The sequence below is a fragment of the Ischnura elegans genome, chromosome 7 (genome assembly GCF_921293095.1).
Source record: "Ischnura elegans chromosome 7, ioIscEleg1.1, whole genome shotgun sequence".
Lineage (NCBI taxonomy): Eukaryota > Metazoa > Arthropoda > Insecta > Odonata > Coenagrionidae > Ischnura > Ischnura elegans.
The window spans coordinates 95,185,853-95,205,304 of record NC_060252.1 but is presented as its reverse complement, the minus strand read 5'-3'; the positions used below and the strand labels follow the sequence as shown (position 1 = coordinate 95,205,304).

At 37.3% G+C, this 19,452-nt stretch overlaps 1 protein-coding gene across 8 annotated transcripts in view; it reads right to left on the bottom strand.

Annotated features, from left to right (window-relative positions):
- Nucleotides 1-19,452, bottom strand: part of LOC124162859 (eye-specific diacylglycerol kinase) — a 134,092-nt gene that overhangs the window by 11,208 nt on the left and 103,432 nt on the right. For 3 of the 8 annotated variants that reach the window (XM_046539536.1, XM_046539543.1, XM_046539544.1), the window contains exons 10-18: nucleotides 19,258-19,450; nucleotides 16,672-16,774; nucleotides 15,880-16,070; nucleotides 14,174-14,271; nucleotides 13,614-13,745; nucleotides 6,752-7,064; nucleotides 4,381-4,692; nucleotides 1,220-1,261; nucleotides 594-657 (exon numbers count right to left, since the gene is read on the bottom strand). In XM_046539536.1, coding sequence (XP_046395492.1) covers nucleotides 594-657; nucleotides 1,220-1,261; nucleotides 4,381-4,692; nucleotides 6,752-7,064; nucleotides 13,614-13,745; nucleotides 14,174-14,271; nucleotides 15,880-16,070; nucleotides 16,672-16,774; nucleotides 19,258-19,450 — 1,448 coding nt within the window. Of the gene's footprint in view, nucleotides 1-593; nucleotides 658-1,219; nucleotides 1,262-4,380; nucleotides 4,693-5,011; nucleotides 5,773-6,751; nucleotides 7,065-13,613; nucleotides 13,746-14,173; nucleotides 14,272-15,879; nucleotides 16,071-16,671; nucleotides 16,775-19,257; nucleotides 19,451-19,452 lie in introns of those variants that run through there. The other 5 variants (XM_046539537.1, XM_046539538.1, XM_046539541.1 and 2 more) reach the window with 5 other exon arrangements.

Sequence of the window (19,452 nt, the reverse complement as noted above, 5' to 3'; positions counted from 1 at the left end):
ACTTGGACGGAGGGTGAGGGAACGTGACGTAAGGATGACCGTTACGGAGTGGAAAATAACTGTGGGCTATACCTGTGACGAGGTCCCTTGTTACGGCCATTGGAGTGTTTCTTTCCCCATTTGACCTTGAGGCCGTAGAGCTCAACTTTTTATCTATCGTCATCTTATCTCCCTTCATAACTTCCCCTTTACCTTTTCGTCATATACCCCTCACGGGGTGGGGTAAGATGACGAAAATTACTCTTTTATTTTGGTGAAACATTTTTCAAAATTCACTTGAGGAAAGGTGATATCCAATTTTTTTATTAAATATGAAGGTTGATTGCATTTTCATTTCAAATTTCAGATATTTAAACCTCTTAATAAATTAAATTTAAACCTCTTAATACACTAAGGGAAAAAATCTGAAGCTAATGTTTGTCATCTTAGAATTATAATAGCTTCAATATAAAAATGCCAGAATGCCTACTACTATGTTTCCTTTAGCTTCAGACTTGTTTCTAAGAGCAGTTTGACCACTACACTTTCCATTAAAATAAGCCAATAACATAAAGATTTGATTAAGGATGAGATATGACAAAAAGGTGACTCACTGTTTTGATATCTCCTGCCTTAGCTGCATTCAACACTTCCAGCGAAGTTTTCTCCAAAAGATGACTGAAAACAACATGGCAAAATGTTCAGAAAGAGTTTTAGGAATGATGATACATACATATTAAAAAATGATTTAGAATACTTCGCCAAATTAAAAGCTAATCATGAATCCTGCACTAATTTTACCGAGAGAATCAAACCTTGACAGCAGTATGTGATCTCTTTATAAACAATTATGACAAACTACACTAGATATGCCCTCAAAGGTTGACAAATGTTGACCTTCCCAGGAATCCCCTTATGACTCAGAAGATTTATATGTAAAGTTCCTGTAATAATGCATTGATATGCAATGAGCTACACATAGGAGAAGGATCTTCATAACTTGAGGCCACATATGCAATTTATTTAGAGGGAAGTTTATAATATTATGCTGTCTTAGTAGAAACATAATTGTCTGCATTGACTCAATGAGGTGACATATGTATAATGTTCGGAGATTACCCAAGCTGGCCAACACAATTTTTGTGTCAAGTGTCAACCTAAAGTGTACATCTACGGTACTTTGCCCCAATTATTTATAAAGGTATTCATAGCATGTGGAGAAAAGCAGTAACTAACTTACCTCAGGGAGTAAAAGTCAAGGCCAAATAACTTGGAGTGAGCGCTAGCATGCAAGTAAAGTTTTGTTATCAATTAATGCCTGTTCCTGTCACAGTTGTTATCATGCAATTTCTGTGGTGTCATGCAAAACCATCTTCCAATAAAATACTTATTTATAAAACAGTGGGAATCAGTAGTCGACTGTTAATATTATCAAGTTTTGTGCAATTTGAACTCAAAATAGGATTATTGTGGATAGAAAGTAGGCATTCAACAGAAAAATAGATTATGAAAGTGAAAAAACTAATAGGAAAACTGTGCCACTGGAAAATTTTGATCATTGACTGGAAGATAAATTCATTTCCTCATCAAAAACAATTACCTTGCAATGCATAGTATTTCAATATGTGAAGCAGGTTTTATACAAAAGCTAAATGTACATGTTTAGAATGCTCCGAAAGGCTAATGCTGAAAGAGAAAAATTTGTATGTATGCCTCGATTTTACCTGTGTTAATATAACTACTGTAAAAATAATGCCATTATTTTACTCATAGCCATTTACCCAATCATGACTAAAAAAATACAAAACACAAAATGGTTGACATAAAATCAGGAGACATTATTGGAATATTTCATAACCAGCACTATGTGCATTGATATTCTATGCATGTCGCCAACATACAACTATCAATATTATCATGAATGGCATTTTTCATCAACAACAGGGGTGTGCCACAAAAATCACCATTTATGCATTAAATAATCTGTGACCAGATTGCTTTCAATATTTTTTAAATGTTGCCAGGGATCACAGGCTGTGGACACATAAATCAAAGGGAAACATATAGTCAGATCAAAATCATGACAGAAAAAATGGGCTGGATAATAAATTTTAAACTGCTAATGAAAAATACCTCAATTCACCAACACAAGAAAGCTTCAAATTATCCATAACAGTACCATCAATGCCGATACACGAATGCGGCAGCATTGAAAAAGTGAGATATTCTTCCATTAACTTTCTAAACTTGAAGAGAATACCATGTTTTTCCACACAGCAAATTCACTAGAGATCACGAAAGGATGCAATAACAATATAAAGTCTTCGACACTTCCCAGCAAGCTTAAGTGATAATATTTATGCATTAATATCCTTGGATTCCATGGATAAATACCCTTAAGAGATACGAGGGGATGACAAGCCAAGGGGTAAAAGTGATTTATTTTCTTAACAGAGTTAGGAACAGAAATCGGATAAAGAAAACAAACGAGACCAACTGGATATTTAGTAGTGCATTTATTTTTCAACTCGATGTCAACACAGAATAGAGATTTCCTGGCATCCCTTGGTCACCAATATTTCTTCTATCTATTTCCCTACCTAACTATGCTTAGAAAGGAAATCACTTTTATCCCTTGGCCTCTCACCACCTCATATATGATATCCAATTTCACCTTTGCATCGGATATCATTTCTTTCATAGGGAGTTCATGCATGGAATCCAAGAATAACTTCATTGTGCTAGCGGGGTTTGCTACTCAAAAACCTTCAACCTTCTCAAATGCACAAGTTTAGTGTGATGAACTTCAGCAAGACAGACCCAAACAATATTCAACCAAAAGACACACCTAGGGACCAGGTATGTTTCGCTTCAGCCCACTCTCAATGCGTTAAATATTTCACGGCTCTTTAATTTTCTATCTCACCTATTCAGAGCAACTTATTAACCCATTGTTGCAATAAAACCAAAAAATAATACAAAAAGAAAAACCTGGCTAAATGGCCAGGAAAATATGACAAAAAATGTGCAAACCAGTGATTACACAATTTGAAATTTTCTTTCTAAGACCTAGAGTATCAAGCCAAGTAATGTTGTGATTTAATATTTGTCAGGCATTAGAAATTTATTTACACTTGGCAAAAATAGGAGATACACGGTTACATAAAACCTTCATGTATTTTTTCATAGGAAAACCTGATTCTAAGATTGAAGATTAACTCGTACATGCAGATATGAGCACATGAGTTAATGGTACTCAATATTCATAAAAACAGCCTCACTTTATACGTGCCTTTGACCTACAAAACGAGATTCAGGAATGCACTAATCCAAATACATGAGATTTCACTGTGAAGTAAGAGGAATTCGTAAAAACAGCACATGGATTTTAGTCTGTTTGACACAGCAAGAATGATAAGCTCTGATAGGGAAAAAGATTGAACCGAGCAGACCAAAAGCTGTGCACCTGCACAGTAAGCTTCATGATTATTAGCATATCCAGATTCATGGAGAAAATTGATTTAAGGAATGAAAAGTCAGCCCTTTTAAGGCCTGGTCACATGATACATTAATATGGACAAGTTGATGAGTAAATGTATAACGCAAAAGTGCATCATGTATCCGCAGAACTTAAATGAACGCATGCACAGAAAATGGAACCTGTTCTAATTTCGTCCATGTATTTGGGCATGTTTTGGTCCACCAAAATCGTTCATGCACTCATAAAGTAACTGATACGCATTTAAGCACCGTGCAACCAGGCCTCGGGAATTAATTCTTTCACTGCAGAGCACATCATGAACCTTCAAAACAAAGTGAAAATGAAGCTGCTATTAACGTAAAAATGTCTAGTCGTCGAAATCATTCCTCTTTTACGTCCATTCAATTCTTTGCTATTTCTCATATATCCTTTCAGAGGAAATTTATACTCAACATTGGTATGCATTTGGGATGGTTTTGTTCCCTATGTTCCTCACAAGAGCCCATAAAATACTCTCAAGCAAAAATGCCATGAACGGTAATAGAGATGCACCGTTAAGAGCCAATAAAACATAACCACTGTAGACACACGTATCACCTTCTCTGCTCTTACAATGAGAAACTTCACTGTGTTGGTGTACTTAGGTATCCCATTTAAATTCAGGCTATATCTTGATCACATCACTCGTCACCTTAGCACTACGTGAACATAGATAATAAAGGGGGAAGGAACATCAACAACTTGTTTGGGGTGGCTTTCAAGTTTCATCATGAGAGAGATGGGGGAAACTATATTTAAATGCGTTGAAGAGTTGAAAAGAAACAAATCGTCATCGTGTGTTGTGTGTGAGAGTGGATTGTTGCGGGACATGAGATGAAGTACACACTGAATTTGCGTGAGGGGTCGCCATGTCAACCTACCTAAGGCGACCGAAATTACCCCCGGGCTGCAAAACACCGGCAGGGATCTTCATGGCTGACGGAGGGAGGCCTCGACTTGCCACGCCCCGTCGCACCTTCCTGTATCCCCGAAATTCTCCCACAGTTCCTGGTTCACTATAGTGCATTTGTCCTGCATCGTAATTATACTCATCTCCCCAAGGCTTAATGGTAACATCACTCCCTCCACCAACATAGTCATACACGCCATTGTCCATCACACGACGACCACTCCTACGTGAATTCTCTATATTCCTAGATTGGTCCCCCTCCTCTTCCATAGTAGCTTCAACACTGTCGGAGCAAACATTCATTGTACCAGTGGATATTTATTTCCACCATGAAGCAATAGCATTTATATATAGTATGTATGTATATTTTTTCTGCATTATTTGAAAATGGCAAGAAATATAACTTGAAAATTAAAGAGGAAAAGATTAAAGTTACATGGTTCTTACAATGTACGAAAGTTACTCTCCAGACAAATCCAAACACGTGGATATATAATATATATATGTATAATAATATTGTTATTGCTTTCATCACTTATAAATTGATAAGATTCTTTGTTTACATTTAGTTTCAATGTCGATATTCTTTTTTTCCTCCATGCTCCCCTTGGCTGTACAGTTAACAACAATTAAAACAGAGTGAGCAGACAAGATACATTCTCAAAATAAATGCCTCCACTGCTATAAAAATTAGGATCAGTTAACCAAGACGTTTACAGTTAACCACGTGTATTGTGATTACGTTATAAAAAAAAACATTTATTATTTACCGACAGTTTTTGGGACTGTCTGTCCCATTTACAGAAGGTGTAGGAATGCAAAATACATTTCACCTCTCCTATCCACCTTTTTTTAAAAAAAAAAACATTCATTTACAGAGAGACAGTATAAATATATATTTTACATAAACCTAAATGATAGTTTAAAAAGATTAAAGTCAAGATTACCGACACAAGCAGTACACACTCATTCATATGCCTGCAAAATAATATCCATTTCACAATTAAATATATAGGAGAATAATAGTCATTACATTCGGGACGGATGGCTTCCTTGTTAAGGTAACATCAATGACACCCTGGAATGAATCTCACACATACAGGAACAGTTACAGCAGCAGTTTCAGAGTAAAAATGAGGGAGAAAAAAACCTCGAATGAATTTGTCCCGTTGTTAACAGTAACAGTCTCTCAAATATCACAATTCATAGGATGAGGGCCACAAACAAGACAGGTGGCCATTAGCATTTATTATTTTTTCAATCATATGCATAAAAATGAATGGAATTGCTGACCTCTTGTACAACAGGAGAAGCCTACATATTCAATGTAAATACAATGTCAAAACCACATTCAACAGCAGAACTGAAAAAGATTTTGAATCGTGTAACCATCATTGTTCCAATAAAAGTGTACTGTACATATTTAAAAATCAAAATTCAGTATCCTTTTTATGTAATTGGAGTTATTTCCATCAATGCATAGCAACTAATTTGAATGTGAAAGCTACAATTATTTATCAGTTAATTTTAAAGTTTGATTACTGAGGTAAAAATTTATCACATTTGTTCTTCCATATGTTCTCAGAAAAGTTACTATTTATCAGAGTTGAGTTTAAAAAAAAACTTATATCACAAATAAATTTTTATCACACAATTTTCTGACTGAGTGATGTATTTACTTTAAAAATAATGTGAATTCTTGAAATCTCACATTTCTTCCATTCATGAATTATGTTATAAGTTATTTGCAAAAAGCTAATATGTTAACAGGAAAACATTTAAGTTATTTGATCAGTTAGATGAAATGTTAGCTCTCAACAAATACAATTATGTTTAGAAGTATAAAAATATATAAAACATTCACAAATGAAATCACAAAAGCAGAACTTAACACTCGATTGACACACACTGGCCACATGCATAAACGTCTTGGCGTAACCATGTCAAAGGAACAAACTGTTTGCTTACAGAAAAAAATGCTCTTGACACCTCACTCCTGGAATATACCAGATGAATAGAAACAAAAAACAAACATCAAACATTTCACACAATACAACACTTTCTAATTTTTGCCATAATTCATTTCAAATCTACATATAACACACAGTGCAACCATTGTCTCAAATAAAGTAAGTAAGGAAGCAACAAAACCAAAGATTCCACCACCAAATGTAATCTCATTCGTTACCATAACATCTACTAAAAGTATCCATCTACACAAGCACAATTGCAGAAAGCACTACCACAAGTACACATCCTTGATTATCAATGACAATCCCAAAATAAGCCATCCCAAAGAAAAATCTGTGCAAAGGAAGAAACGAGACAAATAACTGAAATACCTCATTGGCTCAACTTTCCTCGGTGGTCCTCTCAGGTCATTCCCCTGGCTAGCCATTGTCGGCTGGTGGTGTCCGTTTTTATCCATTGCCACCTGCGACTGGGGTCGCGATGAAGGAGCGTCCGACGTTGGCGCTGGATTGCTGACTTTGGGAGGCCCGGCTGCCATTCCAGAGGAATCATCGTCTGGAGTCTGTGGAGCTCCACTGGAGCCAGTGTCCAGAACAAAGAGCTCCTCGCTCCCACCCACGTCCGTCACGTAATGCAGATGCTCTTGGGCACGATCGACCCGGAAGTACCTCTCTGCTGTGCAGGCTAAAACGAACCAGTGAGAATGCTATACATTTGACCTTTCAGATAAGATAGATAAGATAATATTTATTTGCCTAGCGATCAAAAATACAACATGAAAGCAGTATGTACAATGATATAAGGCACATCAAAAAAAGGAAAAAAACAATAAAAATACCCATACAAAGATACATTCAATTAAAAAAAATAAATAAAAGCCATTAATTCAGCCAAGCCAATTCAGTGGTGGCACCCCTTCTATTTTATTCAACAGGAAGATATTTAAGTTATTTGATCATCTAAATCGAATGTTAGCCATGGACAGACACAATTATGTTTAAAAGTATAAAAATATATCGTATATGTCTGAATATAGTCCCCCCTTTTTTTCCAAAAATGCCTGTGGTAAAAGTAACGGGGGACTATATTCAAACGCATTTTTTTAACTTTTCCCGAAACCAAAGCCTCATAATCAGGGGGGGGACTATATTCAGAGGGGGATTATATTCGGAGAAATACGGTATGCATAAAACATTCACTAGTAAAATCACGAAAGCAGATCTTAACACTTGATAGACACACACACACCACAGGTATAAAAATTTTGTTGTAACCATGTCAAAGGAAAATGCTGTTTGCCGAAAGAAAAAAAATGCTATCTCAATTGACTTTCAAGATGAAAATAAAAAATTGAGTAACATTCTTCCAAAACTACTTACATACGTGGGTAGAAAAAATATAAATACGTTTCTTAGGCATTGTCAGTTATACTTTACTAACTTGAGGCATTTTCAAAAGTGCCAACAATCACGCTAACTTTATCTCGATATCATTTGATGACATAGGACAAAGATCTTGAGGACTAACAACTATAAATAATAGACAGAACTTCAATGAGATATGTTCATTAGTTATGCATTAATGACAGGGAGGGTGAAACATGGACTCAAAGAAGTTCTGCCCGTCATTAATAGAGATGGCACGCCTCAAACTGGTGATGGAAAACTTCTAAATTATAAATTAAATTATATTAAATTCAATTATAAATCAAATTAAATAATTCTTAACAATAAAACAGGTTAAATTTTAAGCAATATTCACTGTTTTACATTAAATCTTTGAACATAATTGCAAATTTATTTAATTTAACCACTTTGCTGAGGCTCTCTCTCTAGGAAGCTACTCGACATATGCGGCAGGAAAGTGAAGGGCTCAGTATGGGGGACAATCAACTCTATAACTTCCTAGAAAAAGAGATACTTATCCAAACAAATATGGGGAAAAAGTATGACTAATGCTTAAGGGAAAGGGAAAATTTGTCCACAGGGAGAACAAAAAGGTACGTTCACAGCAGCCTACCGTGCAATCGTACTAGGTATGTACATTCACAGCAGCAAAATGGTTTAACAAAATCTGTTTATTCAGATATTGTGATAAGGATAAAAAGGAACCCAGGGTGGTTTATTTGATGACCTTTTTTCTTAAATAGGTATACACAATGACTTCACTTCTTTCAAACACCCTATGTTGCTTTGAAGTATAACAGAAGTACTATCTATTAAACCGTAAAATTCAGAAAGATGTCATAATATCAAATGATCTCAACAAGAAATTTTGATTACTTTCTTTCAATTGAATCTAAAAAAAAATCAGTCCTACCAACTTTCCAGTATGTTAGACTTAATGAAAAAATTTATGCAAAATTCTTCCAAAACTTCCTATGTTGGTTGAATATATTAGAATACCTTTTTTGGTATGGTTGGTAAAAATTATCATCCAGGAAAACTTATTAAGCAGGAACTTATCATTCAGGAATAATTAGCAAAAAATTAATAGGATTTAATTTGGGACTTGAAAATCAAACTTCTCTAAGATGAACACTTATTCTCTGTATTCTACTTTTTTGAAAATTTGATGCTCATTTTTTTAATGCGGCAATGACCTCAAGATTCCTCCTCTGTTTGAGGTAGCTCGCATACTATCACTTGAGATTGTTGTCCTACACCATCAACTTAACTCGAAATCAAGTTAAATTTACTCTTGGCACTTTCAAACATGCTCATTATGTTGTCCTAAATAAAGAGGACATAAAGTTCCGCAACAAATTTACTCTCCATTACAGAAAACTTTATATAATATAGCAAAGAAAAATAAATATAATCAAATAGCAATCGAGTAAAAAATCATGCATATCAATCGATATATGTGATCAATCCATAAATGATCCAATAAAGCATTGCATTCCTAACTCATTCCTTTAATACTTTCTTCTACGAACCGAAGAAGATATGCACCTCCAATCTAACTTTACAACATTAAAAAAACGAAAGTAAGAATTTTAAGAATTAAGGAGGTAAACAAAATGAAATGGATAAGACATATAAAAGCCAAACATTAAAATTTCAGAGTATCCATCCAAGATTAAAAACATATCTAGAAGCAAATACTTTGACAAATAACAAATACTTGACCATACAGATTCAAATTCTCACACACAGCATTGCACTCCTGACCCATTTGCTCAAGTAATGAGTAACAACAGCAACCAGCTTCCATGGTAGTGAGTGTGGTCATTTTGATCATCATTATTTGCATACAGCTGAACTATCAAAGAATGACTTTCTTTTGAGAGAAGGCTTTCTTCATGGGAAATAGCTATTTTTAATAACTATTTACGCACAACAAAAAACACAGATCAAAAGAAATTTATTTTATGGTTTAGGCTTTTATACTATTGCTTGTAGAGTTAATGTCTCTGTATTTTGAATATATTCACAGATGCAAGAAATTTTTTGTGGTTTCATTAACCAAAATTAACCCTTATAGTTAGGGAATGTTTTTATACGCTTTGCACGCTGTCTGTGGCATTTACCCAAAATTTTTATTTCTACCTGGATATCTTGCACTTAAGAACTTTCCCTCACCATAAGAATCGCTAAGGGACTTAACTCTACCAGACCAGCCCTCGTGGCAGGGTGTGCCTCCTGCATAGGGGGTCTCTTCTGCACTGGCTCGCAGCTAAAATCGTGAACTCCCACAGCCCCAATACCGGTAATGATACAACCAAATGAACTTATGACTTTGTAATGTTATTCCTTGGAAAGAAGGCTGCCGCGGAGTGGTGTCCATGATGAGCTGTTTTCAGATTCTCTCGCGCATCCATTCATCTCAGACGACGATTTGTATCGCAAATATTGCAGTTTGCTTCTTCAGGTCTGAAGTGTAGAATGCAGTTGGTGATTTCCTTATATTATTATTATTATTATTATTATTAAATTGTTACAAGTAGGCCATTGGCCTGGTGGTAACATATGATGCACAAACAATAAGAGACATTGTAAGAAACCCTTGGTCCCTAATTCTTCAACAGCTTTTTAAAACTATGTCAATTTTTCTGGAAGGGCTCCAATAGTTTTGCTGGTAGGTCATTCCAGTTCCTTATGGTCCTATTCAAGAAGGAGAACTGGTTTTCATTTGTCCTTTGTGATCGGCACTTTATCTAGAACTAGTGATCATTTTTTCCAACAAAGCTGGGTTTTGTAATGTCCTTCCCAAACTCTTTCCATGCTTTTTCCCCACACATTATTCTACACATGCCACATAGCCTGCTTCTTTCCTCCTCTCTCGTAAACTCTCCCACCTCAGAACTCTGAGCATTTCTGAAACACTTTCCGTTTTCTTGTGCTTTCCCAACACATACGAGGGTCATCCAGAAAATAAGTTCCGTTTTGGTGTGTAGATCGCTAGAGGCACTTTTTGACAAATGTGGCTACAATGTACAAAAGAGGGAAATCTTCTGAATAGAATGAGAGGGAGATAGGCTCAGTAGCCTTGAAAACAGAGTCACAGTAACTCGTTGAAATGAAGTCCTCGACGTCGCGTCCCGCCACCTCGGTGCCTGTTCCATCTCGAGTTGTTGTGCGCGGAGTGATTCAATTTCTTCATGCCCGTGGTTTCAAATCGGTTGAAATTCATCAACAGCTTGTTTCTGGGTATGGAGAGGATGTAATGAGTTAATCAATGGTGAGGAGATGGGTTCGTGAATTTAAGGCGGGAAGACATTCACTTGAGGGAGAAAGTGGAAGAGGCAGACCCTCAGTCGTCACGGACGAACTTGTGGCAAAAGTCGACAGTGCTGTACGCGAAGATCGCCATTCCACTGTGGACGAACTCCATGAGTGTTTCCCTGAGATCTCACGATCCATCATTCATGAGATTGTCTCGGAAAAACTCGATTTTTGTAAAGTTTGCGCCCGATGGGTTCCGAGAGAGCTGACACCCGAACACAAGTCACAACGAGTGGCTGCAGCTCGTGAATTTTTGGGCCGCTACATAATGGAAGGGGATCCTTTTCTCAAGTCCATAGTCACTGGAGATGAAACCTGGGTGTCGCACTATACCCCAGAGAACAAAAGACAATCCATGCAGTGGAAACACACCACCTCCCCAAGTGCGAAAAAATTCAAAGTTGTCAAGTCTACCAGGAAGATCACGGCCTCTGTTTTCTGGGACCAAAAAGGGATCCTCATAATTGATTTCTTGCCTCAAGGAGAAAGAATTAACGCCTCCCGGTATTGTGAGACTTTGAAGAAGCTTCGTCGGGCAATCCAAAACAAGAGAAGAGGAATGCTGACCCCTGGTGTGTGCCTTCTCCACAACAACGCAAGGCCTCACGTCGCTCGATCCACTACGGAACTTTTGGATCAGTTCGGTTGGGATGTTCTGACCCATCTACCTTACAGTCCCGACTTGGCCCCTTCAGACTTTCATCTGTTCACCAAAATGAAGGAGGGATTAGCCGGAGAACGTTTCACAAGTGACGAGGAAGTGAAAGAAGCAGTCACCAACTGGACCAAGGTGGTGGCGGGAAGCTTCTATGAGGAGGGGATTTCAAAGCTGATTTCTCGGTATACGAAGTGTATTGAGGTCTCTGGAGATTATTTGGAAAAATAATACATATTGTCAAAAACGTTTCCTGCAAGTTTGAATTTTTTTCAATAAAAACTCGATTTAAAAAAGAAAAACGGAACTTATTTTCTGGATGACCCTCGTACCTCTCAGCTTTTCTCTGCACCTTCTCCAATTTCTTCACCTCTCCTTTAAAATGTGTATCCCACACAAGAGGTGCGTACTCTAATGCTGGTCGTACTAGGGTTGTGTAGGCCATTTCTTTGATGGCCCTGGTGCTTCGTATGTATACCTTAACTTCAGCCGGGGGCCAGTTCATTTTGGTGGGCTTTCTTGTTTTCGCTGAAAACTCATTTCCAACAGTTTGGCAGTGTGTAGCCATCTTCTCTATTGGAATTATTTGGGTTTTTCTTTATTTCGATGGCTTTTCTTTGAGGTTTGGATAATAGCATCTTTCTTTTGTGATCAATCTTGCTTCTTCCACATTTACATTGTGTTTCGGTCCGCTCCATGTATGTTCGACGATGGCTGAGGTACAAAACTGCTTGTTTTTAATGGTCTCTGGTGCTCTTGAAGGCGGCACCTAAGAGCTCTAGAGGTTTGGCCAATGTAGGCCTGGCCGCAATCACACTTCACCTCGTATACTCCTCCATAGATGCTTTCGGGCAGTTTGTCTTTGCTATTGCTGAGTAAATCTGCTGTCTTGGTGATGGGAGCTTTTCTGGTCACCAGGTCATGTCTCCTGAGTATTCTCACGATTTTTTCCGTGGTTCCAGCCACGAAAGGAAGTATGGCACATATGGGTTTTTTCAATGTTTGTATTGCGGGCTCCTCAGAGGTCCTTTTAAGGGCTGTAGATGTCTTCTCTCCTACCATTCTGGCTGCCTTGAGGATACAGCTTTTGGAAATGAGTTTTCAGCGAAAACAAGAAAGTGCACCAAAACGAACTGGCCCCCGGCTGAAGGAAATCACCAACTGCATCCTACACTTTAGACCTGAAGGAGCAAACTGCAACGTTTGCGAAACATGTCGTCGCCTGAGATGAACAGATGCGGGAAAGAACCTGGAAGCATCAATGTTATTCCTGGTGCCTAAAAGTACTGTAGCGGAGCCTGTGTGTGATGTGGGTGTCGCTGGGTGACGGGATGTTTGTTTATGTTGATTCTTTGTATTGAAATTAATCAGTTCTGATGAGATATCATTTGTTTAAGTGTTTTGAATAAAGTGCTGCTGTATTCTCAAGTATGGACAGCTAATTCCCATTAGAACCCATAACAGTACCATTCTGCCACTATTGTGAATAAATGGATTACTCTGCACTAATCATCATGCTGAGGGAATCTTTCAAAAGGGATTAAAAAGAATCTCAAGAATAGAAAAGTGGCAACATGTATAAACCTTTCACTTGAGGGACTAGGGCCTCCAATATACAATTTCCTTTCACTAGACCACAGTAACACAGTGTTAAGAAAAGAGGCATTAATGCAATGAATTAATATATAATTCCACTCATTAACTAATAGAATCTGTTCAAGAAAATAAAGTACCATCAATTTAAAAGATATTGGTACATTCCACACCCTACCAAATAATAACCTTTGATAATTATCACTAGGAAAATTTACGAATACAAATTCATATTCTAAAACAATCAACGGTACTCACAATCAACAAAGCACCAGTCTGGAGAAAGTTTAGTAGTTGCATTGCCGCCTTCTTCTTGCAGTTTATTGATCAAATTTCGCACTTGCTCCAAATCGGCAGTTGGACTTACTTCAATGGTTCCTAATGAAATAGCTGTAATAAACAGATCAAAACTTGAGCATCATACGGCTAAAATTGGAATGATACAAACAATACTCCATTTAGCATATGAAAAAGATAAGCTACTGATGAACAAATTTTTCTTACATTATATGCACTCTTTCTCTCAATGCATCACAATGAACCACTGGAACCAAACCCTCTCACAGATTTGCACTCCTGACCCTATAGCCCAAGTAATGAACTCAATGAGGCATCCATGAGACATTACCATTGTTACTTAACAATAGTAATGCCTCACTTCTATGGAAATATGTGGTTATTTTGAGTATTTGACAATTTAAGAATGACTTCCTTTATAAAGAAGGCAAGTTTCTTCATGGGCAATAGCTATTTTTCAATAACACTTTTTCCATGATCAAAAAAGTAATTGCTTAAGAAATTAGCCACTGCCCACTAACCTGCTTGTTTCAGTAAGTCCTTATCATAATGGTGCTGTTCGTAGTCAGACATATTAATTTTGTTGACTGTTAGTTTCAGTTGCTCAAGGGTTGCTTGCCTGCAAGGAAGAAAAGACAAAAATCATTTCATTTTTATTGCTTTATCTATATTTACAGAATCTAAATTTGCTATGTTATTTTCAGTAAAAACACTTAAGACTGGAAGGGCTTTGAATGCAAACCATTACAGATAGAATTTTAAAGCAATAATCTTTCCACATTCACCATTTACTAATGCCCACATTATTGCCCTGCAAAAAGGAAAATTACCATAGAGGCAAATTTAGGTATTTTCAAAATATTTTTTATACGAAAGTTACAAAATACTAAAAAAATGCAGAATTATTTAATGGCAATGATTTGATAACAATATAGGATGCATAATGAAACATCCATGAACAAGCTATTACGGTGGTCTACAGCAATATCAGTTTCACCAGCAACCTTGCCATGAACATTATACAAGGTATTCTGAAAATAAGTTAAAGAATACATATATAAGCATGGAGGAAAAGCCCTAATGTCTATTCGATTGTTATTGACCACATTTTCCTCATTACAGAGGTCAGATTTTATGCCCCTTTGGCTCCTACACTTAACTCTTGCAAGAAAAATATGAGCCAACTTATTACTACGTTAATTACAACATGTATCCATTTATTTTATGTACGAGGTGTGTTAGAAAAGTAATGAGACTGATTTTATACCATCTTAAGTTTTTATTTTTTTCCAGCAATGATGTTATCCCCTTCAAACTTGTTCCCTTAGGCAGCTATATACCGGTGGATTCATTGTTCCCACTCTTGGTAGCAGCGCTGGAAGTCATCAATCGGCATGGCTTTTAACTGGTCGGTCCCAGTCTTATGAATGTTCTCCAGAGTTCAAAAATGATGTCTTTTGAGGACATGTTTCCATTTTGGGAAAAGGAAAAAGTCACAAGGACTCAAATCAGGTGAATAGGGGGTTTAGGAACAACAGCAATGCATTTTGAGGTCAAAAATTCACCAATGGAAATGGCCATGTGACACGGGGCATTTTCATGGTGAAGCATCCACTTGTCTGCACATGAATGACTCTTGGCAGCAATTTTTCGCATGTTCAAATCGTCCGTCAAAATTTGATGCACGGTTAAAGTGTTTAAATTTAACTGTTCACTCATCATTCTTAATGTTAAATGTGTCAGAGCTCACAAGAGCCCTCACACTTTCTTTGTTAGTTTCCAAAGTTGAAGTTCTTCCTGAGCGAGATTCATCTTCAACGTGTTCTCGGCCTTCTAAAACTGATTTGTGCCAGCGGAAAACTTGTGCTCTTGATGAGCTATGTTCCCATAGGATAGTTTCAACTTGTTTCACCTCAGATTCACCATGTTTAACAATACTTTATCGCACAACGTTTCTCTAAATTTCGATGCTCCATTTTTGTGACACACAACAAAAACATGGCTTCACTGATGGCATCGCCAAAAATATTGTGTCAGATGCATGCAGTTGAAACTCGCACAGAGGAAGTAGAAGAGATGAACAAATCAGCCTATCACAGGAAAGTAGATACATCGTTGCCAGTTCGCCCTCAGTATTACCAGTCTCATTACTTTCCTCACACACCTCATATGTCTTAGAATGTAGACAGATGCATTTACCAAGGATTAAAGATTGGTAAAAACTCACTGATTATTTGCTTTTCCACCTTTCCTCTTGGCCAACATCGAAGCTTTATTCAATAATGTCATGCTGATTATTGATGGATTTAATCGGCAAGCTTCACCGTCTACTTGCATAGGGATGGTTTTAGTTGTCACCACCTTGGCCGATTTGCACTGGCAGATACAAGTGCCATGACCTCCGGCCTGTAACAAAGGCTGCGCAAAGGAAAGAGAAGATAATTTCATCAATAATTCAGAGACAAGAAATTCCAAATTGCAGCTAAAATTGGCAAAAAAAATCTCCTAAACCTGTTTCTTATAGTCTAAATCAGTGATACAAAAGTAGGATCTCCTGAACTGGTTTTTTGTAAGACTTTGCAATCAACTTAGTGATACATTCCGCCCGATGGTTTGAAAAGGTGAGGGTAGAGCTCACCCAGGACTTTTCATAAATTCAATGGCTAAGTCCTGGGGAAACAAATTCACACTCTTGGGATACAAATAATGGACTTTTAAAAATATTTTTTTCATAGTGATTTAAAGATGTTGGTCGCAAAATAAGATGGAAACTTTTCTATAAATTTGAAATGAACTTTAAAATAATAATCATGGATATTTTGACTATTTTTACGTGACAAAACATTGCACACTTGAAATTATTTTCAGAATTTTCCACTTTCTTAATTCCTTGATAATATTAAATGGAATGGCACTTCATGTGAAAATTATTCAATTATAATTCTGATTAATTCCAGAGAAACATAGAAACTATTTTTAGAGAGTAAGAGATCTCAAGAATTAAGCTTAATTTACTCACCAGTTGATAGGTAGTGAGACCAATGACTTCCATCATGCCATCATCAGTAGCAGGTTCAATACTGCCAGCAGCTCTATTCCATGGATGCGTACCACCACCATAGCTGCAAAAACGAACAGAGATGTCAAGTAGGCAATGCTTCCTTAAAGAGTGCTATAATGAGTGAAATTTAAACATTTAGGCCCATTCCACGGAAGTTCGTCATGTTTCACTTTGTGTACAACAATGAAGACTTTTCTCACGCCATACTGCAGACAAGCATCATCATATGTATATCTCAAATTCACATTCACACAAGTCGCCACAGGCGAATATACAATCATAATAACAGATAGAAATTGAAACAAAGAGACAGAAACATGAATACAGGACGATGACACAGTGTGGCGTGGAGATGGAATGAAGGCCGAGAACACATGGAAAAATTTCACCTGAACCGGGAATCGAACCACGGATCTTCTGCTTTCCGGGCAGATGCTCAGACCACCGAGCTATCCAGGCTAATCTTATCTCCAGTGTTTTCGGCAGGGGTTTATGCAACCAATTCCCCCAAGATCTAGCCCTATGAGTTGGCCAAGAGATGGCTCTGGGTGTAGGTCCCGCCACGAACGAAGAATTCAACGCACACAGAAGAAGAAATGGAATTAAAGATGGTCACAATCACACAAACAGTACGATAAACGTAGTACATGCATTTCGGGGAATGCTGATCCCAACAAGAGGAAACGAACCATGAAGGTCACAAACATTTCAAATTCACATTCGCACAAGTCGCCACAGGCGAGCATACAATCATAATAACAGAGAGAAATTGAAACAAAGAGACAGAAACATAAAACAGGACGATGACACTGTATGGCGTGGAGATGGAATGGAGGCCGAAAACACATGGATATTCCTATGGAGGGGCCAAGACCAGGGTACTGTCAGGTTGAGCAACTTTAACCTTCAGCCACAGGATTAAAATGCCCAATGGTCGCCCTTTACTGCCAGCCTTAATTTGAATGCCTCTAAATTACTACAACTGTACAGTAGGCCGGCCCTTATTTTTCAGAATTGCAAAAAGTTATGTTTTCCTAGTCTCAAAATGATCCAAATGAGGTTAATATTCACGTGTTCAAATTTGGTTACTTTAAAATAATGACAACCCATGCCCCAAGGGCCCGAAGTACTGAGGACCCTCAATTGAGTTTTTTGGGGCCGAAAAAGTGCTACATATACCTGTGTAAAACGTTAAAGTAAGATCCTTTAGGACCGATTTTATATTTGTTTTGACATATCTCCAAGAGTTTAGGAGATATCGTCGGTCGTAATGCAGTCCACCCCCCAGGGCACTTAGCACTTTATTGGTAGTAAATTTCAACTGTATAATATAAAAATCTTCTTGTAAGGATGTTGTAATCTAATAGTCTTGTGTGTTATTGTTCAATATATCGATGGGTATAACAATGGATATGGTTTCATTCCAGAAGCGAATGCGTATGGCTGTTGTCGTAGTTTAAGGTCAATAAAATTTTTCCCAATTTTTATGATGTTTAAAAACAACCAATTGGCATGCTCAGGGTTGTCATTATATTCTCCGAGAGCCGTGAGTAAGAAGAAATTACTTAGCTTCACTTGTCCTCTTTCTATGAGTATGTATATAGGATAAATCACGGGAGATCAGTGCCGTTTTCATTAAATTGTCTTACGGAAATCTGTGAAACATTGTGATTTTTATTCACGTGGTATTGTTTTTCAATGTAGCGCTCATTTTCTTGATTTAAAATGTGAAAAGAGTTCAGGAAGAAGAACTACCGATAGTAATCGTAATTATGACGACTTTTCCACAGATTGCAATTACCCCAACTGCTATTATTTACTTTCCTCGTTAGCACGTTTTCCTGCTTAGTACGTTCATTTTTTGTGGTCCCTTCAGAAACGTACTAAACCAGTTCTACTGTACTATTATTCATGCCTAGTTATCGACCTTATGACAGAAAAATGTACCACCAACATAGTCTGCACCAATGAAGAGATTTGCCATGAAAAAATAACATGGCTAAAAAAAGCCAAGTGTAACTCTTGGCATACCTGACCCACAATCCGGAGATCTGAGTTTGAATCCAGTTAGGCCTTAGGCCAGTGGCAGATACATGTGGGGGTGCAGAGGGCATGCCCCCCTTGCGTGACTGCCTGCATTGCAGAACATTGCAGAACCACAATTGTAACTTTTTTACATCATAAGATAGCATTGTCTTGTATATGTGTGTAATCAGTTTAAACAAAACTTTCTTACACTTTGCACCAAGTAACTTGATTATTTTTCATTACGATAAAAGTATATGTAGCTCAAATTATCTTTTGCGCCCCCCTTGAGTTTTTTCTCTATCCATAACTGATTTAAGCTGAATGATTTCTTCAAGGCAAATTCACCCTTGGTACAAATTTGAACCCATACATGTGACTGCATAAAAAAATCACTTTTTATATGCAGTGCTTTCAATATCCTCTGGATTACAGCATCACAAGTAAATGCGCATTGAAGACATTTAAGGTGACTAAGTATGAACACTACAAGTATGGTCAATTGAGCAAAATACTAACCTGGGAATATTGAGGAACACAATGGCATGCACCTTGTGCTCCTTTAGCTTCGGAGTCAAGTCTTTCCCATCGGCCTCCAACGTAACAAAGTCTGAAAGATCTTTCCATTTCCTTTGCAACAGATCTTTACCACCAGCTTGACCATAGAACATTTTATTTCGTAGCCGTGAATTAAACCTCTCTGGATGGGCCTCT